Below are 23,221 nucleotides of genomic sequence, written 5' to 3' on the forward strand. Positions count from 1 at the left end.
ACAAGATTTACTGCCTTGGCGTCTGTGCGGTGGTTTTACAAACCCCTAACTTACATGTGGGATAGTCATACAATATGGTAAAACTTCCACTTTAGGGCCCGGTCATAAGTGTAACTTAAAAAAGAAAGATGGGCCTTTACATTTAGAGGTTATAAGTAATGGTGGGCCCCTGCTTGTACCCCTGGCTGGAGGATACCAAGGTCAATTATAGTACGGGGTCTTGTAGCACTATAAGTGCCACAATGCACTAGTGCATAATTGCTGTTGTTTTTGCACAATGGCGTACACTACACTATTGTCCCTGTTACTAAATAAATACATAATATTGCATCTGGTAGATCTATAAATACATAATTGTGCTGCCGTTAAGGCAATAAATAATTTTTAGTGCCCCTGTTAGATAGAAAGAAAAAAAAAATTGCCCCCAGTAGTATTAAAATACAAAGTAGTTCCACCTTGTCCTAATTATTATTGCTGCCTTAATGAAGGACTTTGTATGCTAATTGTTTATTAAATATTGCGTCCCTATTAAATACTTACCTAAAATCTATAGGTAAGTAAAAAACCCTGTTGATCTACTGGATCATTCCTGATTAGCACCCATTGGAGTTTTATACACTTATCTCTTCAGGCTGTTGTCTTTCGAAGGAACATCCTATGTTGAGTCCCTCAGCCTCGATTCTTGCTAATGGAATTTGCTTTAGCTCCTTTTAGCATTTGCAAGATAGGTCTGCTCCTTGTGACCTCTCTTGATAGCTTTTATTATTGTACCTCTTGCTGCCAGATTATGCATATATTCTGTAGTTTCTGGGATATAGATTGACCCCATCAGGCCACAATCTGATTTATACACAGATGATGTCCTTCTCATTGTTACAGATTACAGATTCCCTCACCTTGCACTACTCTCTGGTCTCTGATCTTCGTGATTATGGCCAAATGTCTAACTTCAAAATAAACTCGGACAAAACAAGGCCCTTCCATTAAATGTTGACCCTTCTACACTCCACCTTCTCAAGTTTGCATAAAAGTCTGCTGGTACACCCACACCATAAAATATCTATGCATCCAACTTACCCCATTTTATGATCTGCTTTTCTCTACGAATATCCCATTACTGGGGACCATCAGGAGAGATCTGGCAAACTTGAATAGCCATTTTATATCTTGGGTTGGCCATGTAAATGTCATACAAATGAACATACTTTCTCTTTTTCTCTATCTTTGCAAGACACTTCCTGTTCGTGTCCCATTTTTTTCCCTTACACAACTTCAACGCTCTCCTTCAAATTAATTTGGAGTGGCAGGAGACCCAGAGTACGTTTCTGTATTCTGAATAAACACTTTAAACATGGATGCCTCGGTCTACCTAGCTTCCAGAAATACTACTTAGCTTCACATTCCACCCAGCGGCTCTAGTCCATGTCAGCACTCCTTTTAGGGTCTGAATGATTTAGAGGCTGACTATTAGTTTTCTCTCTCCATACACACTGCTAGACCCCCCACAAGCATAGACCCACATCTTCTCAACTCCTCCCCACCCTTTGATTCACACTTTCAATATGGAAATATTACTCCAGAGTGTTTGATCTGCTTCATAATCTTCTTCTGTGGAACAATAAAGCCTTCCCTCCATTCTTTGATCTCAAGCCTTTTAATCCCATTACCAATAATAACATGACATTTCTACAAAACATCTCCCCCTGTCAACATTTCCTGACTTCTTCACCCTACAAGACAAATTTTATATTCCCTTGAAATGTTTTTACCAGTACCGTCAATTACACCAACTACATTCCTCCATTTTTGGTGCTCATCTACTTATATAATCCCTTTATGGCCTTTTCAGCTCTCACAACAAACCAACTAAAGGGTATCATGAGTTGCCCTGGGAATGAGATATGGAAGAGGTCACTAAAAAATGTTCCTAAATCCTTAATTGTGTGAGAATTCAAGAATATATGCTTAGATGATACTTTGCACATACTCGCCTAGATGCTATCTTGCCGCAGTCCTCCGTAAGGTGTTGGAAGTGTTGTGGGGAGATGGTCACCCTAGGCCGTATATAGTGGTTTTGCCTGAAAATGAAGTTGTTCTGGAACTCAGTCCAATGATTAATCCTCTCAACTACTGTTGATTGCTATGCCATGTTGTCTTTATTACTCCCTCCTCACGAGAACCATACCTAATGCAGACAAGCATACACAGCTGCTAATTTGACACATCCTAACTGCAGCTAACTGTAGGTGTTTTAGGTATTAATTAACATTATACCTATTTGCCACTTTAACACATCTCTGCAGCCAGCATACCAGATTTGTAGGTGGAAATATATATACATTTATATATATTTGGCAAGAGCCAGGATTTTATTATGCACAACGAATAATATTTAAATACTATTGTGTTTTATGTCAGCATTGATTTTCATTAATATTTAACTTTTATGATGTTAGTCATCAATTAAATATTCATACATTTTTATAAGTGTCTTGATTGTTTGTTTCTGCCATGTCAAGTTTTCTATTATAAAGAGTCAGCGCCATCCTCAGTTATATTGTTTAAGTATACTTTTTTAAAGTACCATTTAGCTTCTGAAGGCTCTATTAGGCTACTGCAGCTGTAATTTCAGTTAGTGGATTTTTCCAGATAATTAACAGTTTGGTCTATCAGCACCTGTTTTTTTTATTTTGTGGAGATTGGTTTATTTCACTCTCATTATAATGCTAAGGTTTTAGTAATATAAATGTTGGGTTTTTTAAGTGTGTTTGGTGCAAAGGACTAAAAAATCCTTTGAACCCGACTCTTCTATTAGTATAATATTACCGACTCCACAGCCCTGGTTACATCTGATCTAATAGTCCTTTCACTGTGTAATATTTTGCCTAATATTTGTGACGTCTTAACAGTCATAGGTATAGATTTACTAAAGCTTCTAAAACAGACAAGTGGAGCTGTTACCCATAGCAACTAATCAGATTCTATCATTTCTAGAATGCAATATAGAAATGATAGCTACAATCTGATTGTTTGCTATAACCAACACCTCGGCTTTTCATTTTTAGAAGCTTTAGTAAATCTACCACCTAGGATGATCTTTTTGGTGGATTAGGGCCTAATAACATTAACATTGGCCACACATGCAGATACAACTGTTTAAATTGCACAGATGTGCCCACATCCAATATTCCATGAAACAAAATGATGACAACTGGGTTGATTCATTTACAGGAGATGCCCGCGATTGCTGTTTTAATAACATACAAATGCTAGCAACAGCAAACCAAACTGCACCCCAATTTCGCACCAAAATTATTATTTTTGTTCACAGCCACATTGAGGTGTGCACACAAATACATGATCTCAGGGCTACTGTAAGAGCGGCATGTGCGTGTACTACATCGCCCGCTTTTGAATCGGCCCCATAAATGCGCTTCGGCACCTAATCTGTCTAGCCACACACCTATTCACAGAGCACAAATCACAAACTGGCAAATTACAACTATTTTATCGTTCAGATAGCCAAATATAAAACTAGACTGCTGGGTACTGGTACAGACCAGTTTGCTGGTAACACTTACACAATCCAACCAGATCTCGCTGTATATGGCTATGTTTACTGAGATGAAGTTCAAATTTAATTGACACATAAATATTGCAATTTTATTTTATTTTTTTTTATTTAGCCTGAATAACATATTGCAGTAACTGTCATTGCAGTACATATATGAGGCTTTGATATATTTCTCAGTTGTACATTTCTGGTGCATAAAGTACATCTGGAATATTCTGCTTAGTTATTTCTTAATGTTAATTAGTCACTCTTTGTTGCTGGCATTTATTGCTTAATGCCAATGGGTCCAAAATGCAAACGAGAGGAGCAATCAAAATCCTCAGCACCAGGTAATTTCTGTTTTACACTACACAATCTTAGGCACCGTGTAATTTCATGTTTGAATATTGAATGTTGAAATAATAAAATGAAAATCCTTGTTTATGATAGGACAGTAGTTATTCAGGTCTGTCCTGTGACAGATCCAGCATAAGTACGACAGCGACTATTACATTTATGTTACTTTTACATTTGTTATTATTGAAAAATAGTCATCAAGTCAAAAATAAAACTAAAACATACTGTACATTTATTTCTCAGTACAGTAAACATATCTGCTATCCCTATTGTTTGGTGAATTGCCAATTTAATGTTTGTATACATATATTTTTTTTATGAAAATGATAAGACAAAAGATTAATCACAAACTCATATTTGGTCTTATCATTAAACTAACAGGCCTGGATATGGAGGAGTTACTGTACATACAGAAAAATATATACATTCACCCTACAGATGTGTCTTCCTATTTGTTGCATCATTATCAGTCATGTCCTGTTTTGTGTTTTAGGGATGGCTTCTGTTGCTTACAGTGTGTGCAGTGGGCATTGGGGGTACATTCCAGTATGGGTACAACCTCTCTTTCATCAATGCCCCCACCATAGTGAGTATGCTGGAAGAATTTCTCTTTTAAGCAACTTTTAAAAATATTGAAAATACCCATGTTCCAACTAAAAAATAATTCTAAACCTACAGTACCAAGTCGTATGGCCCACCACACAGTATTACAAGATGTGTACATTTCTATATATAATACTCTTTTTCTCACACTGATTGTAGCATATCCAAAAATTTGTGAATGAGTCTTGGCTGGAGAATAGAGGAACACAGTTGGAAAGCTGGGCAATCACTCTCATCTGGTCCATAATTGTGTCCGTGTACCCACTGGGTGGATTCATAGGAGCACTAATTGCAGGTCCTATGGCTATCAGACTTGGAAGGTAACATATATTTTCATTCTCTAACCTAATGTTGCCTTTATATATCTGTACCCAAAACATATAGCATCCTAGTGAAATGCTACACAGAGAACATCCTAGTCATATTATACAATATAGAGAGCATCCTAGTGACTACCATGCAAAACAGAGATCATCCTAGTAGTCAAAATGCAATACACAGAGCATCCTAGTGACTGCCAGGGGCGTATTTATAATGGGTGCAGTGTGTGCGGTGCACACGGGCCCCAGGGTCTCGGCCTCTGGGATGTGCTGGGAAGTACAGGAAGATCATGGATGATAGATTTGTATTACAGCTACTGTAACCATTATCAGCAGCATGTCCCCTAGGCTGGGGCACCTGGGCATATTTTCTAGCCTCCATGCGCACCCCTCCCCAGCTGCCGAACATGGCGATGAGAAATGTTCTCTTTGTACAATGTACCCTGTATTTCCTGGGCTTCCTGTTGAGCTTCCTCGCTGTGGTGCCCCTGTCCAAGAACAATGCTGACTTCCATGGAGGTGCCTTCTTTTCACCGGGGGCATGTGACTGAGCGGGAACTTGAAGCTGGAGAAGGGGCACTTCATGGTGGAGGAAAGGTGGCTGGAATCTGTGTGAAGGTTCAACGTAGGGATGGACATCGGAATCCAATGGTTACTAACCATCAATGTTTTTATTCCGATGATAGAGTTTTTTTTACCATTTGATGGTGGCAGTCCAATGTTTGCCACCATCTAATGGAAATCATCTTTGTTTGTTCCAAGGGTTGTTTGTTTTTATTTAATTTCTGATAGCGACAGTATGCCTCCCCTGGCTCCTTCCTGGCTACTGTATCTGCGTCAGGGCATTTTCACGGGTTAATTGGAGGCTGTCTCTCACTCTCTGTGTCTGCTTGAGATGTGACCCTGCTCAGTCCCTGACTCCCTCTTCACTCTATGCTGCTTCTAGGCAACAGGGCACCTTGCTATCTCTGATTGGCTCAGTTTCAGATGCTGTCTTGCTATTTCAGCACTATGGACAGCTCCTATACAGACAGCAACTGGGTGCTAGATTTTTTTTCCTGAGACTTGCTTCACTAAAATTGTGACTGCCCGGCTCCATTTTGTCACAATTGAATGGTTTATACACCTAAATCACAGGCAGTGCTGTATAGAATAGTGACAATCCCATCAAAATCCGTCCAGTGGTTCAAGAGATTACCTTGAACTAATAGGCAGACCCCTTAGACTTTGCACTTTATTTTAAATATAGAGAGATTAATTTGGCCATAGTGGCCAACCTTACCTACTGCTACATTTGACTCAGAATAATACATTATGCTACCTCTCTGTGAAGCAAACCAAAAATATAACATTAAAGGAAATAATAATAAGTAAGTGTACTGATATTAAATACCACTCTCAGCCAATAAGTATCTTCTATTTATAAAACTTCAATTATTTTACTTTTGATCGTTATAATACAAAACAATGCATAAATGAACCACAATATTTGATATCCTTTTAAGAATCAAAAAACATGTAAACACATTGATTTTAAGCTGGGACCAAAGCAGTAATCTGGACAAACCATGTTGCAATGCAGAACAATACATCCGTTAGAAATATATATATATATATGTATATGTGTGTGTATATATATATATATATATATATATATATATATATATATATATACACACAGAGAGAGAGAGATAGAGAGAGATTGATTAATTCCAGTAGGGGACAGACAATTTATATAAATGTATCTTTGGGTCTCCCATCCAGTATTCAACCCTGTGTTCCTCTTCTTACTATTACATATACACCAACAGTCGAAAGTTTTATGCCGTCTACACATTAGAATGATGTGTAGCCGACCGATCCAACCGGCGATGGGCCCTGCATTGTGTGGTATCGTTAGCAATATCTTCTGATTGACCCAGCAGCAGGCCGGACCAGAAGATATTGGGCCTGATTCAGACCCACTCGCAAGCGGCTGTCCGCTCGCAAGTGGGTCGATGGTGTGCACTGCGCATGCGCACGATGGAGGGAGCTCCGTCATGCGCGAGACGCGACAAGCGAAGGACTTTCCTTCGCTCGTTGTGTCTGATCAAAGGGGGCGTGCTGTCGATGTTGATTGACAGCACGCCTCCTTTGGTGGGCGTGCCGGGGGCGTGCCTCCCAGACGGGGGCGTTCCCAAGGGAACACCCACCGTCAGAAGCCGGCCCCACTGACATCACTAGTGATGTCAGTGGGAGTGATTTTGGCTCTGATAGAGCCAAAATCACTCCGGGCCTTGCGGTTGAGAAACTCAACCGCAGGCTCCGGCTCGCAGTGGCGATGGTCGCGATGGTCAAGACCATCGCGACCATCAACCTGCACGCTCGTATAGGCTGTGGGTGGTGACCCACAGCTATACGAGCGTCCAGGAGGACGCTCCATAATTATGGAGTTGGGCCCTGATTCAGAGCGAGCACTCTGGTCAGAGCGTCCGGCTCTGAATCAGGGCCATTGTCTGTGGCCACGGTAGCGTGCAAATTGGGCATGCGCACTTAACAATATGTCAGTTTTTCCAGTTTTTATTGTAATTTATGCCATTTAATGTCTCATTGTACTGTGAAATGCAAGCATAGAACAAATATACAATTGGAGATAAAAATGATTCATAGAATTATTTTGCTTAACAAAATTTTATCTAAATATTTGACTCAGAGTAGCCACCTTATGCATGTATAATGACCGAACACAGTTTACATTCTTTCTACAATGAAAATCAAATATTATGCTGGAAGTTCTTCCCAACACTGTTGCAGAAGTTCCCACAAATGTGTTTCACTTTTAGATTACTTTGCTTTCACCCTTCTGTCCTGCTCATCCCAAACCAGTCTCAAAACTGTGCTGGCCATTCCATGATCTGAAGTTTATCATTTTGTTTTTTTCCTGGCATAGAGAAATGTTTTGGGTCATTATCTTGCTCTAAGATGAACCCTTAACCAGCTAGGCATAGATTAGAGGGTATTGCATAAAGCTGCAAAATGTTGTGGTAGCCCTTTTGGTTGAGGCTGCCAGTCACTCTGTACAAGTTGCTGATTCGGGATCCAGCAAAAACCATCATGCTTCCTCCTCCATGTCACAATCCTGGCTAGTTTTTACCTTTTGTGACTTACCTCTGCCAGCTGCTCCATGGATCTGTGTTTGTAATTCTCCTGGGACATCTGCTCTGGCTGAATCATGCTGGCTGTAACATCTCTGTGTGTGCAGACTGCTCTCCCCCCACACTGATTAAACACCTGGACCCTGCTCTGTCTGTGAGCACTGCTAGTCTTAATTGGAATCACAGGTGTGGTCCTGTTTCTCAAGGGCTGCAGAGATGAATACTCCCTCTGCATGCTGTGCCTTGCTCCACTCTGAATGCCACTGCCAGACCACCTGTCTGTAGCCACCAATCGCTGCCAGACTCTAGGTATATAGATCCTCCTCTAATAGCACTCAGTGCTTGAACATCGTGTTACGTTCCGTGGTGTACTGCTTGTGCTATAGCTGTTCCTCTGTGTGCCAGTATGTCCCAGACTCCTGCTGGTTCCTAGACCAGTGCTATCCGTAAGCCTGCTGCATTCAGCTATCCACGCTACCAGACTCTCACCTACGGCTCCCAGGCCGCTCCACGTAGCTTCCATGCTACCAGCTTCTCCACACGGCTCCTAGGCCGCACCAAGTAGCTTCCACGCTACCATCTCTCACCCACGGTTCCCAGGCCGCACCAAGTAGCTTTCACGCTACCATCTTTCACCCACGGCTCCCAGGCCGCACCAAGTAGCTTCCACGCTACCAGCGTCTACCCACGGCTATCCATCCGCTCCCCAAAGCCATCCAGCTACCAATGTCTACCCACGGCTATCCAGCCGCTCCACTTAGCCACTCAGCTACCAGCGTCTGCCCACGGCTATCCAGCCACTCCACGTAGCCACTCAGCTACCAGCGTCTGCCCACGGCTATCCAGCCGCTCCACGTAGCCACTCAGCTACCAGCGTCTACCCACGGCTATCCAGCTACTCCACGTAGCCACCGAGCTACCATCGTCTGCCCACGGCTATCCAGCCACTCCACGTAGCCACCCAGCTACCAGCGTCTACTCACGGCTATCCAGCCGCTCCACGTAGCCACTCAGCTACCAGCGTCTACCCACGGCTATCCAGCCGCTCCACGTAGCCACTCAGCTACCAGCGTCTACCCACGGCTATCCAGCCGCTCCACGTAGCCACCCAGCTACTAGCGTCTACCCACGGCTATCCAGCCGCTCCACGTAGCCACCCAGCTACCAGCGTCTGCCCACGGCTATCCAGCCGCTCCACGTAGCTACCCAGCTACCAGCATCTACCCACGGCTATCCAGCCGCTCCACGTAGCTACCCAGCTACCAGCATCTACCCACGGCTATCCAGCCGCTCCATGTAGCCACCCAGCTACCAGCGTCTACCCACGGCTAACCGGCCGCTCCATGTAGCCATCCAGATACCAGTCTTCCTGCCGGTCCCAGTCCGGTTCCTCCAAGCCCACTCACCTCACGGCTCGTTAGCTGCACCAAGTAGCTTCCGTGCTACCATCCATCTGCAGGCTCATCTACTGGTACCCCGACCAGCTCAGTCAGCCTACCTGCCGGTCCCAGTCCGGTCCCTCCAAGTTCCTTCTGGTCTCATTCCAACGTCTACAGTTTCCAGTTCCAGTCACTCATCACCAAAGGCAGTTCTCACTGCTACCCACTTCTTATAATAAAGAGCTATTCATGTTAACCATGGTTCCAGTCCAGCCGGCCTCCAGTGATTCCAGCTCATCACCTGATACAGGTAACTCGCTAGCACCAACTGTGACACTCCATGTTTAACAGTTGGTGTCACAGGAGTTTATTAATGCATGTTCCACACCACCGCAAAAAACACAGGTTTTTGCCGGGTAAACCCGGGTCAAGGCTCGGTGTGAAAGGATCCCCATAAAATAACCTGGGTCTAGTGACCTGGGTCCAATTAACACCTTATGGAGAGCCGGCGCTTGGAGACTATGTAATCTCTAAGAGCCTAGAAGAGGAGAAGCCCCGGCAATAACCCGGGTCCAGCCTGCAATGTGAATGGGTTTCAAGCCGCTGTGACACTACTTGAAACCCGTGATCAGTGACCCGGGCTGGACCCAGGGTTTCGGCCTGAAAGATATTACTTATACCCCTTTTGCACTGTCACAATAACCCGGGTTATTGCAGTGTCTACCCGTGTCATGGCTCAGTTGAAAAGGGTCCGTGAAAAATAACATGTCGAGTGACCCAAGAATCCGACCCTGGTCGCGACCAGGGTTGAACCCGGGAAGGACCCGGGTAACGGTCCGGTGTAAATGGCTTGAAGCAGGTCACGATGATCCTGGTTATGCCTCAAACCAGTGGATTGGCTGGTTTCAGTAGTGCTTGTAGATGACATCATCTCCAAGCGTCAACTTTTGGTGGAAAAGGGGTATAAGTGTCATGTTTAAGCCTGAAATTTAAGGGCAATGCTTGTAATAGCAAAACAGTGGGTTCAGACTCATTATTAATTTCCAAACACAACTGTAAACCAGCACCCAATGATATGATGCATTTGTAGAAAATGTAATGCATGGATCGAAAAATCTTCACATACGTATCAATACAATATACAATCTATTATCAATAAGGTTATATAGCACTTTACCCTCTTTGTAGCTTCAACCTGGCTGTAAGCAAGTCAATAAGGCAGTATTAAGTAACATATGGCCACATGGGGGGCCCGGCGAGATTTGGAGGAGACTTATCCCTCTTCTTTCTTTCTAATGAGTATCTGGCCACTTCTCCATGTGTGACCAGTGCCCGCAGTGTATCTTGAAAGCCCTGACCCTAGTTGAAACTTTCACAGGTCATCCTGCAAGAAGTTTATTATAACCCATTTGTATACTTGAATTAAATCTCATTGAACATATGGTATAGTCACCTACTACATTGAAAGTGACCACTTTAGGCATTTATGATCTATTATACCTCCATAAGTACATGGTGACTTAATATATTATTAAGGACTAGAGCAGCAACTATTATATATAAAATTGCTTTTTTAAATGATGGAACTCTGTCGGGGTGGACCCAGGTCACTGTGGTCAGTGACCGGGTGGGAAAGAGCAGAGTCTCGGGAGATTACCTAATCCAAAAAGTTGAGCTCATTTACTGCCAAGGCTGCCTGTCACAGCCAAGTCACAAACCCACCCCAACAAGTAAATGTGATGATTACTTCTTCCCCCACTACCTGGCACAGCTGCAGAGTAAATCCTCTACACTAGGGATGGCCATTGTTGGGCTGCCCATCAATGATCACCATTGATTGTCCCATTGGTAATCACCGTAGTTGGCACAAAACCATCTATGGTGAACCATCGATGGTTTGCACCCTTCAATGGCCACCACTGCTAGTGGACTCAGCATGCCGCGGCCCAATCAGCATTTGGGGGAGGGGATTAGTGGGCCACCAAGGTACAAGAAATAAAGAAAAATTGGGTCCCAGTCTGCCAACAATACAGAACACCACTGGATCTCTGCCATTGATGGCTAAACTATTGACCATCGGTAGTTAACCATCGATGTTCGATGGTCATCCCTACTCTACACTCGTGGTCTGAGCTACGGAAAGTAGGCTTCCTTCAGCAGGCAGCATGCAATGGAGCCATGAGCCGCAGGTTGAGCACAGCTGGTCTAGTTAAACCCATTCTTCGTCCTCCTCTTTCATAATGTCTTTTCCCTTTGTTCTTCTATGTTTTTAATAAGCTTGAAACTATATAGTTTATGGTTATTATTGTTTATTCTGAATCATGCTGCAGCTAGGGTGCATCGCAGAAACCGATTGGCACATGCGCTGTACAGATCTCGCTTGCGCCTATTGACAAAGATCAGTGTTGTATGTAAATCCATCGGGTTTGCGTACAACTCTCTATCAGGCCCAACGTGCTTAATAATCACTCCTATAAAACTGTATTGTAACGAGAATTAACATCTTCGAAGACCGCAAACATTGCCGGGTTTAACGTGAAGTATATGCTTGTCAGAAAGTGTTTGTAGATACAGGTCCATTTGCGTACAGTACGTGAATTGTTAGACTTTCAGTGTAAGAGTATGTTTCATAGATTTTTAGACATATGATGTGTTTAAAATTGTGTAGAGTGCATTAGACAGATGGACTTTCGTGAGGAATATAACATGTACCTTTGGTGTATAATAGACTGCTAATTATAGCTATCTATCTTCATGCTTTTATTATTTGATTAGGGTGTATTTGGACATGCTGAGGGTCTGGCTTCCTGGTACTGTATTCTGTTATCCTTTCTCTGTAGAAAGAAGTCTCTGCTGTTCAATAACCTGTTCGTAGTTCTCTCTGCGATCCTTTGTGGCTTTAGCCGCTATGCCAGTTCTTTTGAAATGATCATATTGGGGAGAGTATTGTCCGGAGTGAATTCAGGTGATCTTTGATTATGTTACATTGGGTGGCTTATGGAAACACTAGTTAAAAGGCTTATGAGAAGAGATATGGGGGGAAATGTAATAGGGTGCAGAGTTCAGACATCGGCGAGTCCCGTGCGAGACTGCCCAATGTTTTAAAGTAGCAGTTATTTAACAGGCAAAATCAACCTGGTTTTGCCTGTTAAATGACTAATACCGTACTTGAAAACATCGGGCAGTCTCTCATGTGACTCGCCGATGTCAGAACTCCGCACCCTATTACATTTACCCCATGGTGTTTACAGGGTGATTATTCTTCTTGTTCCTTTCCAGGAGTGAGCATGAATATCCAGCCTATGTACCTTGGAGAAAGTGCCCCGAAGCATCTACGTGGCACCGTAGCTCTGTCCTCCGCTGTCTTCACTGCTCTTGGATTAGTGTTGGGTCAGGTCGTGGGACTCAGGTAACACAGAGGAAATGAAACATTGATTATTAATGCAGAAGTGGACTGTCAAATGAAAGCATTTATAAGGGTTTATATTTGAAAGTGAGAAATTGATATTTAACACTGACAAGACGTTTTATAAACTTTGTCTTATGTAATTGGAAGCTGTAATGGTGAGCTGTCTCTAAAAGTGGTGGTATTGTTTCTTAAAGAAAAGACAATTTTTTAATATGGGAAGTGATTTACACCGTTCATATTGATGCAAGCCAGGTAACTGTAATTAAAATGGCTAATTTGAAATTAATAGTTTCTATTAAGATTACTTATGTATATCAATAGGTAAATGTATATACAGTACTTAGTAAGTATATTGTTTACATACAGAAAATCTGGTCACAGCTTTGAATCTTTGTATTGTCTCATCTTAGAGAGATACTTGGCAGTGAGGAGTTTTGGCCTCTTCTTCTAGCTAGCAACGTGGTACCTGCCATCCTGCAACTCCTGTTTCTCCCATGGCTTCCTGAGAGCCCTCGGTACTTATTAATTGATTTGAAGGACAAGGATTCATGCATACATGGTGAGGATAATGTCATTAGCTGATCGAGCTAATTATAACTATAGAGTTATCCTTGTGCAAGGGAAATGATTCAAAGATCAGCAATTTCTCATGACACAACTCCTGTTTGTCATACTTGTGATTCCTTGTAGCATTGCAGCGGCTGCGTGGGAAATGTGATTTCAGCATTGAATTGGAAGAGATGATGGCGGAGCAGGCAGCCATCAAAGGCCAAAGCCCGAAGGGCCTGTTTGATATTGTCCGGGCCCCATCTCTGAGAAAGCAGCTGCTCACTATAGTGGTGCTCAGCAGTGCCATGCAACTCTGTGGGAATGACTCTGTACGTTACGTCCATTTACCCTCCCATTTCCTTTGGTTCAATGTCTTCTGCTGAAATTCCCTTTTCCCTATACCTTTTATTCCTGTGTACATTTTAGTACCAGCAAATTGTCATGTATGAGTGAAAATCATTACATGCTCGTGTTCTCCTTTTTCACTGTCTCCCCTTTCCAATCTTTTGCAATTAGTTTTCTCCCTTTGTCCTCCTCCAATATATAACTCCTCCATATATCTCCAACTCATGCTTTGTCTCCCTAGATGTATTTCTATGCATCCTATATATTTGCAGCAGCCGGAATCCCTTATGAGAGAATTCAGTATGTAGTGATTGGCACAGGAAGCTGCGAGCTCCTCACTTCAATCACATCTGTGAGTATTAGTATAATGCAGGGGTTCCCAACCACGGTCCTCAAGGCACACTAACAGTCCAGGTTTTAGGGATAGCCATACTTGAGCACAAGTGATTTAATTAGTACCTCAGTTATATTGATTTAACCATCTGTGCACAATCATGGATATCGCTAAAACCAGGACTGTTAGTGTGCCTTGAGGACCGAGGTTGGGAATCACTGGTATAATGGAAACATAATTAGGTTCTGTTCAGTCAATAATCCACCGGTCCTGGGGGAATGGATTCCAAGGGGCAAATCACAAAGGTGTATTTATACTAGAAAAAATGTTATTAGTCTCAGCAAAAAAGTCACTATTATTAATATCCCAAATTTAGAGTAACACTGTTACTTCTAAGGCAATTAATTACTGTTACACAAAAATTATTTATTTTTTATTTTTTTTAGATTTATTTCATTGCCCTTTCTCAGCTCCATACTGTATACAGTGATCACAGACAGACTATTTTTAGCATCACCTTGTTTGGTCCACATGGAATCTGATAACCTGTCCTGACTGACAGCTCTTCGCAGACTACACATGATGAGTGTTATTATGAGAATCCCTGATATAACGTAACACTGCTCACTTCCCTCCCTGTTTATATTCCAGACTTTGTTCATTGACCGCATTGGGCGACGAGTGCTGGTTATTGGAGGATACAGCTTGATGTCTGTGTGGGCTGTGGTGTTTATGGTGGCTTTATCTTATCAGGTACTAGTTCTGTACATGTCCCCTTGCCACCATCACTATATGTAGAAAAAAAATGCTAGAATCAAGTGCGACCAATTCAATTCTAACATCCATTTGTCTAGTACATATAACAATATGAAAGCTAATGTTTATGAATTGCAGCCAATTTAGGGCCTCATTTATCAATGAGTTTTATCACTCAAGAGTGATAAAACTCGCTGTGGTGCTCCAGCCAATCAGCTCCCACCTGTCATCTGTTTGAAAAATGACAGTTAGGAGCTGATTGGCTGGAGCACCACTTATCATACACAGCGAGTTTTATCACTCGTTTTGAGTGATAAAACTTGTTGATAAATGAGGCCCTTACTCTGTTATCATTTTATAATAATTTCTATAATGAATTACAGTTAATTTCTGCAAAGTTTGCAATTGTTTGGGTTTATGGCATCATTTTACTGTAATTATTATGGATTATCAGGTTCATTATTTACAGATATGCAGATCGTGTGGCCCGGGTTGATGTCACATGATTGAAATAAAAGATAAAAGTGCCTTTTGCTGAAATTATTAACCCTTATTGAATTACATTTCCCAGTATTGCTGGTTAGGTATGTTCTCAGTTATAGCCTAATACCTGCCCCTAGTGGATTGTCTGTGCTTCATCCATCAGAAAGTGGCCACAGCCGTTGAATAGTATTATGTACAATGTTTTTGAAAGCTTTTAACAAATGCCAGACAGAACATGAACACATGAAGTTTTTTGGATTTGTTAAAATAGTATATATTATAAATATGTTAACTGCATTTGTATTAGTGATCTATTATACTGTATTCCAAATGTTACACCCCCCATTAAAGTGTTCTTTCTGTTTTGCAGGCACAAGTCAGCTGGATACCGTATCTGAGCATGGTCTGCATCTTCTCCTATATCTTGAGCTTTGGCATTGGCCCAGGTAAAGATAGAAATGCAGAGACTTTGGGCCTGATGCAGAGGTGCGATCATACGCAAATGCTAGTATTGGCCTTCCCCTGGTGCAGTATACAGTGTCTGAATGTGCCAGCACTGAGGTGCCCACTTTCAGCGCCTCTGCAATACCACCGGTAATTCTTCACACGCCACCATTGGCGCACCATCGACACTTACACCAGCCCTATGGCAGGTGCAATTGCTCTGACTTAATATGGTCTCTGTGGCTGTACAACTGATAACAGCCACTTTCATTAACACTCCTGTAACATTCCCATAACATGCCCATGAGACAGCACCTCCCAGGAACACCCATCACTTTGCTGCCCCATTTCTGCTACCATTTCGCCCAATGGCAATAGAACCGTTGTGCATACACTTTGTGTGACACATGCGTCATAGGGTTTTCAAAACTTTTTGCACGTGCAAGTAAACACTCAACTACGTGAACATCGGCATTGCGATCAAATTGCGTGCACCTTTGAGTCATGCCCTGAGTTCTTCTCATCAAAATGCCAGATCTTTATAAATCATTGGAGTACATGTGATAAGTCACCATTTGCTAAGATAACAAATGGTAAAACAGATATAAACATGCAGATGTCTGAGCTTATTTATGCTGGAAGAGATTCCTCCCACTCCTTTATGACAGTCAATCCCCCTAAATTACCATTTTCATCTTGTATAAATAGTCCAGGCATAATTCCTGTAACCATGCTTTGTCACAGTCAGGTCTTTACTGTTCTTCTGCAACAGTCTTACACCTTGTCCTGACCAGATCACCTACACCTTGTCCTGACCAGTTCACCTACACCTTGTCCTGACCAGTTCACCTACACCGTGTCCTGACCAGATCACCTTCACCGTGTCCTGACCAGATCACCTACACCTTGTTCTGACCAGTTCACCTACACCTTGTCCTGACCAGTTCACCTACACTGTGTCTTGACCAGATCACCTACACCTTGTTCTGACCAGTTCACCTACACCTTATCCTGACCAGATCACCTTGTCCTGACCAGATCACCTACACCTTGTTCTAACCAGTTCACCTACTGTACATCTTGTTCTGACCAGATCACCTACACATTGTCCTGACCAGATCACCTACACCTTGTTCTGACCAGATCACCTACACCTTGTCCTGAACAGTTCACCTACACTGTGTCTTGACCAGATCACCTACACCTTGTTCTGACCAGTTCACCTACACCTTGTCCTGACCAGATCACCTTGTCCTGACCAGATCACCTACACCTTGTTCTAACCAGTTCACCTACTGTACACCTTGTCCTGACCAGATCACCTACACCTTGTCCTGACCAGATCACCTACACCTTGTCCTGGCCAGTTCACCTACACCTTGTCCTGGCCAGTTCACCTACACCTTGTTCTGACCAGATCACCTTCACCTTGTCCTGACCAGATCACTTCACTGTGTCCTGACCAGATCACCTACACCTTGTCCTGACCAGATCACCTTCACCTTGTTCTGACCAGATCACCTACACCTTGTTCTGACCACCTCACCTTTACCTTGTCCTGACCAGATCACCTACACCTTGAACTGACTAGATCACCTTCACCCTATACTGACCAGATCACCTTCACCTTGTCCTGACCAGATCGCCTTCATCTTGTCCTGACCAGATCGCCTTCATCTTGTCCTGACCAGATCGCCTTCATCTTGTCCTGACCAGATCGCCTTCATCTTGTCCTGACCAGATCGCCTATACCTTGTCCTGACCAGATCACCTACACCTTTTCCTGACCAAATCACCTACTGCATTTTGAAGATAATGTAATAAAAGCACTGATTTTGCTGCAGGCTTTAAAGTGCAATTTTGTAGTTTCACAGTAATAACCCTCATCCCTTTTATTACCAGATTTTGTAAAGTGTTACAATTGAGAAATTGTTTCATATACAGTAGGAGTGCAGTTGTACATATACTGTACAGTATTGGTCTCACTTAATGTGTGATGAACTAAGGGCAAAAATGTGGTCAAACCCCCAAAAATGCAGTTTTCAGGGGTTTGATCGCACTTCTCATATGTACCAAGCTCTGGAATTTGATCAATTCCGGACCCGTTGGGTTACGCCATCTTTAGATGGCATTACCTAATAGAAGCTTATGGGCTTCTATCCATATTTCTTCTGGGAAATGTGCATGCGCAGAGGGACTTCTGGGTATTAAACCTGGAAGTCCCTCTATCGCAAAGGACAGCTCTTATCGGTAGAGCTGTCCTTTGCGATTCTAATCGCATTTCTAGGTACATACGGCGTAATTAACACCGGTATTTACCCAATAAGTGGCGGGATGTACCGCTTCACGGATGTGATGTTTAGGTACAGCCCGCCCTTACAATTAAAGTAAATAGAGTAAATCTGGCTAGAAGATGATTATTTGCATCTTTGCAAAACCATGTAGTGCTTCCGGGAGCAGTGGTGAGAGGGGGTGTAGATCTAGAGTTGGTGGTGGCGGGACAGTATAAGAAATAAAGCAACCAATGTTTTCCTTGCATATCCAACAAAATGTTTTTGTACCCCTTGCATTGCAAATTAGTTTACACCATTTAGCTTGGTCTGCTCCTAACTCTAAATCAGTCTGATTGTGTGCACCTTTATTAAAATCATTCTTATACATGAGCAGCGCACCATCTTGAATCCTGAAATTGTATACATTTTTATGTATTTTCTGAGGGATTGTTGTAGTACTTGCTGTTCTAGTCATTTGATCAAAACTTCAAAAGTACTGTACAATGCCTTCGGTAGCACATATGTATTATACATCAGGTTCTTTTTTTGCACCCTCTAAGTTGAGGTGTCCGTATTGGTTTAATTGTACAAGTGCCCAACTCTTCCTCTAAGCTATAGTTCTACCTGGATAGAGAGAGAGCTTGGCTGTGTCTGACACACACATCTAACAAGGCTTCAACCAAAGCACAGATCTCTAACTGCAACATCACATACTCTGATATGGTCCATTCTCAGATCATGGGTGCAGGGATACACAGACACTTACAGTATATATGGTATCTGTATCAGAGGTAATCATCATCTGTTTATAAGACACAATGCTGTACAGCACTATGGAAAGGGATATTTTTCAACTGCGTGATGATTGGAGATTCAACAAGTTGTACCCCTGGCATTATCTTCTTAAACTGCCCAATAGCGGTAACCTGTTAAGAGAACTAAAGCTGTCTCAGAGTTTATGTACTTCCTCAACCCTGATAATTTATACAATCTCTGTTCTCTAGTCTGTAGGATGATTGTGGATGAATAGAACGCCATTGGCATACTTCTTAACAGTATATGTTGGAAACTGTAGCACAGTGTGTACTTATATTATAAGATAGCAACTAGGTGTCACATAATTCATGCTAAACTGAAAAGAATGTAAAGTCGAAATACCCCAAAACTGTACTATAAGTAACTGTGAAGAAAGTTTGTTGTAGCCTATGGTAGCCAATCAGACGTTTGCTTTCAGGTTGTAATCTGTACTAGAGAAATCAAAGATGCTGATTGGCTGTGATTGGCAGCACATCCTTTCTGCACAGTTACCCGTGTAACAGCTTTCCCTCATTGTGTGGTTTCAGGATACTAATAACTTTCATGTATTTTCTAAACTAATAGCTGGAGTTACTGGTCTAATTCCATCTGAGATATTTGATCATATGGCTCGCCCAGCTGCATACATGATTTATGGCTCCCTTCTGTGGATCATGCTCTTTGTGGTGGGTCTGGCTTTTCCCTTTATTGTGGTGAGTGTAATTTCTTGATATTTTTGTTGCATTGTTTTTCTTAATATTTGTAGTCTACCAGGGTTCTAAAATAGGATCTGTGTCCTACTATGCACATTACAGGATAGTTCACATTTGTGTACTTTTGGTATTTAACTGAAGTCGACCTAATGGGCGGGAATGTGGTCATTTTATGGACAATCAATATTTTGACAGTGAATATGTAGACAGCAGAATGCCAACACGGTAATGTGACATGCAACATTTTAACCGTGTCGGCATTATAACTGTAAACATGATGTTTAAAGTTATAATGCCGACACGGTTAAAATGCTGTAAGTAACATTTCAGCCAAGTCTGCATTATGCTGCGCCAGCATAAGAAAACCTTTGTTGCCCTGGCCGCCAGGCTACCTCTTCCTGTCTGTGCCTTGCTGAATACTGCAGTGGCGCAAACAAGGGGGACACATAAACTGGACTCCTGAGATTCCTGAGGAGCTGGGGCTCTGTACAAGTATCCCCCTTGTACTCGCCGAGCCTGATAATAGTAGATGCTGCCTAGTTGTTAAAAGTTCTGCCCACTTTGTCTCTTGCTCTTTGCTCACTGCGTCTGTTCTGTAGACATACCTGTTTATTGTGTAATCTCTGTACACATCCTGAAATCCGCTCCTTGCAGCTTCTATATACATCTCTCATACTGCACCTTGTACTAAAAGCTTATTTACAGATGTGTCCACATATATTTTACCTCTGTGCGCTACAAGCTGTGTTAAACATAACATGTGAGCGCTGTGTAATTTGGTAGCGCCGAGTGTCTTTTCGTGTGACTTTTTACCTTCAAATATGTCATATTCGCAAAGTGATGCAAATGTGACACACAAGCAGCTTCTGCTGATTAAAATGATATGCGGTATGTCTATTCTGTGTGTGACTGCGGGTGTATCTGCATGCAAAATGCTACATTACAGTGTCAGCGGCTACGTTACAGTGTCATTTTAATAAGCAGAAGCTGCTTGTGAGTCCTATTCGCATCACTTTGCGAATAAGATGCATTTTAAGGTAAAAGTCGCCTGAAAAGACGCTTGGCGTTACCGAGCATGCCGCGGCATGGCGTGACTAGAAGGAGTATTTAATGCACAAGGAAGTAAGATGTATGTGGACACATCTCAGTATTTTCCTTCCATTCCAGCAAGGACTCGGCCACTTCTGCTTCTTACCATTTCTGGTCGTTTGTGTCAGTACCGCTCTGTATGTTGGATTCTTCCTCCCGGAAACCAAAGGAAAAAGTATCTTAGAAGTAACAGAGGCATTTACAAATCACAGAGCTAAGCCACATCATGAGGAAAATGGCTATCGTGGACCTCAGGAAATACAGTCCACTTCCTTGTGACAGTGAAGGACTATTACCACAGGTATCTTCAAATGGTTCTTTGGTCCTACGATACCACTAACGTGACTTGCAGCTATTTCAGACTTTATATTTGCTTTTAAATCTGAAACTTAACTTGGAATTAAGGGGCAGGTATAAGATCTGGACTGTTTGGAAGAGATGTCTCCTGTTGTTCAAAGTTTAATGCAGATCTAGTATATGTTCTGCACAAATGGATCTCCATTTACCCTGTGCCAAAGATGAAGTTCAAATATGAATAAAATAAGAAACCAGTGCTAAAATAAAATCTGCTACACACATCCATGAATAGTCACAATTCCTTGTATAAATGACAGCATCTTTTAGCCAGTATAGATATGGCATTGGATCAGATACCTGTGTGTAAAACAATATCCCACAAATCTAGACACATTTCCATTGCTTTTTATAGCCAGACATTCATACTTGGTTAAAAAAATATACCTGGAGCAAAATGTAATAGCGTCAGAGTTTGTAAAATGTGCTAGTATAGAGCTATACTCGCACATGTGTAGAACTCACCCTATGTAATAGGGTGTGAGAGCATGCAAACTCGCATGTTTCTCACACCCCCACAACTCGCAATGGCAAAACATGCATCTAGATGTTTTTCCATTGGGAGGATACAACTCGGGCAATGTAATAGAGTGCGAGTGTGTAACTGAAAAAAAACAGACCTGCTTCAGGCTAATGAGTCTAGCCTGAGCAGGTCCGAGTTACACAGAAACATGCACAGATCCGTGAGATTCGTGCATGCTTCTATGTGTATAAAAATAGTTAATTGTAAAAAAAAAGAAGTGGGGTTGCCCCTAAAAGCATTACCAGCCCCAGGCTCTGTTGAGCCTGTCCTGGTTCTTAAAATAAAGGGGAAAAAATACAAGGGTTGCCCTGTATTTTAAGAACCAGCATAAGGCTCTGTTGAGCCAACCCTAGTTGTGGAAATATTACAGTAGCGCACGCAGGGGGGGTTTCTGAGTACCTAGAAACCCCCCCTGCCAGGCCAATCCATCCCCGACGCGCACAAGTATTTATTTTTTGATAAAGTGAGACAGAGAGCTTTGGGCCTGATTCAGAGCCGCTGGTAAGCGGCCGCTCGTTCGCCCCGAGCGATGTTTGCCCAACTGCGCATGCGTACGGATCGTTATACGCATGCGCGAACCAGTCAGTACAGGTCGAAATTCATGTGCTCGCAAAATAGCGAATGCCTGATAATTTAAGTGACAGAAAGAGGCATATGTGGGTGGTAACAGGGGAAGGTGCTTGAAAACGGGGAGTGGAGATCCGCACGCAGGCGTGCTTAAAGGTCAAAACGGGCGTTTTATGGGTGTGCATAATTAATACAGCAGCGTCATTGACCACGTCACTGGGTTATTTTATAACCAGAACTGCTCGCAAGATTGTGGTAGCAAAAACCAACCCCAAGAATAGCGAGCAGTTCATACCCTGGTCGATGTACTCGATTAATCTAATAAATAGCGGACATGACGTAGGATGCGAGCGGCCAGGGGGCGTATTTTTCCAAAAAACGACCGCAAGTTTTGTTCGCTCGTTCAGACCTAGAGGCGTGAACAGACCGCAAAGAGCGAACGGTTCATTTGAATAGCCACCCCTATTTTCTGGACGAGCGAGTGTTAATTGCGTCCGGCTCTGAATCAGGCCCTTTGTCTCTGTCTCATCAGGCTGCTCTGTGAGCTCCGACTGAGCAGCTTCCGCGTAGCTATGGGGATGGCTGAGAGCAGTACAGGGGAGCTGCTGTGGCTGCAGCTCCTCCCTGACAGCTCCCATGTGCCTTTGAGTGCCGGTGATGTCACTCACTGCACCTCCTCATCTGCACTCCGGGCAGCATGTAATTAGCACAGCCACAAACATCATCACAGGTACTGTACCTCCCAGCTTTGTTTATACCATGGGTGTGGGGGGAGATGGTCTGTAGTCCGAGTGTGTGCAGTGCATGGTGTCTGTGTGTAATGTGCAGTGTAAGTGTCTGTGTGTAATATGCAGTGTATGTCTGTGTGTAATCTGCAGAGTTTCTGTGTGTAATGTGCAGTGTAAGTGTCTGTGTGTAATGTGCTCTGAGTGTCTGTGTGTAATGTGCAGTGTGTGTCAGTGTGCAATGTGCAGTGTGTGTATGTGTATAATGTGCAGTGTAAGTGTGTGTAATCTGCAATGTAAATGTCTGTGTGTAATGTGCAGTGTAAGTGTCTGTAATCTGCTCTGAGTGTATGTGTGCGGGAGGGGAGGAGGGGGGCAGTCCAAATTGGGAATACAACTATACTTACACAATACATTGCAAAAATTTAACTATCCATGTGTGACGGGCATGTGGGTGGTATATATATATATATATATATATATATATATATATATATATATATACAGAACCCCCCC

At 42.7% G+C, this 23,221-nt stretch overlaps 1 protein-coding gene across 5 annotated transcripts in view; it reads left to right on the plus strand.

Annotated features, from left to right (window-relative positions):
* The window catches only part of SLC2A11 (solute carrier family 2 member 11), a 135,188-nt gene that overhangs the window by 106,652 nt on the left and 5,315 nt on the right, over positions 1–23,221 (plus strand). For 3 of the 5 annotated variants that reach the window (XM_088477842.1, XM_088477844.1, XM_088477843.1), the window contains 11 exons: positions 4,404–4,496; positions 4,673–4,833; positions 12,187–12,311; positions 12,626–12,755; positions 13,166–13,314; positions 13,446–13,633; positions 13,891–14,001; positions 14,635–14,736; positions 15,593–15,668; positions 19,320–19,447; positions 20,615–20,837. In XM_088477842.1, the coding sequence (XP_088333968.1) occupies positions 4,404–4,496; positions 4,673–4,833; positions 12,187–12,311; positions 12,626–12,755; positions 13,166–13,314; positions 13,446–13,633; positions 13,891–14,001; positions 14,635–14,736; positions 15,593–15,668; positions 19,320–19,447; positions 20,615–20,815 (1,464 nt within the window). In that variant the 3' untranslated portion in view covers positions 20,816–20,837. The remainder of the gene's footprint in view (positions 1–4,403; positions 4,497–4,672; positions 4,834–12,186; positions 12,312–12,625; positions 12,756–13,165; positions 13,315–13,445; positions 13,634–13,890; positions 14,002–14,634; positions 14,737–15,592; positions 15,669–19,319; positions 19,448–20,614; positions 20,838–23,221) is intronic. The other 2 variants (XM_088477845.1, XM_088477846.1) reach the window with 2 other exon arrangements.

The sequence above is a fragment of the Taudactylus pleione genome, unplaced genomic scaffold (assembly GCF_031769625.1).
Source record: "Taudactylus pleione unplaced genomic scaffold, aTauple2 ptg000205l, whole genome shotgun sequence".
Lineage (NCBI taxonomy): Eukaryota > Metazoa > Chordata > Amphibia > Anura > Myobatrachidae > Taudactylus > Taudactylus pleione.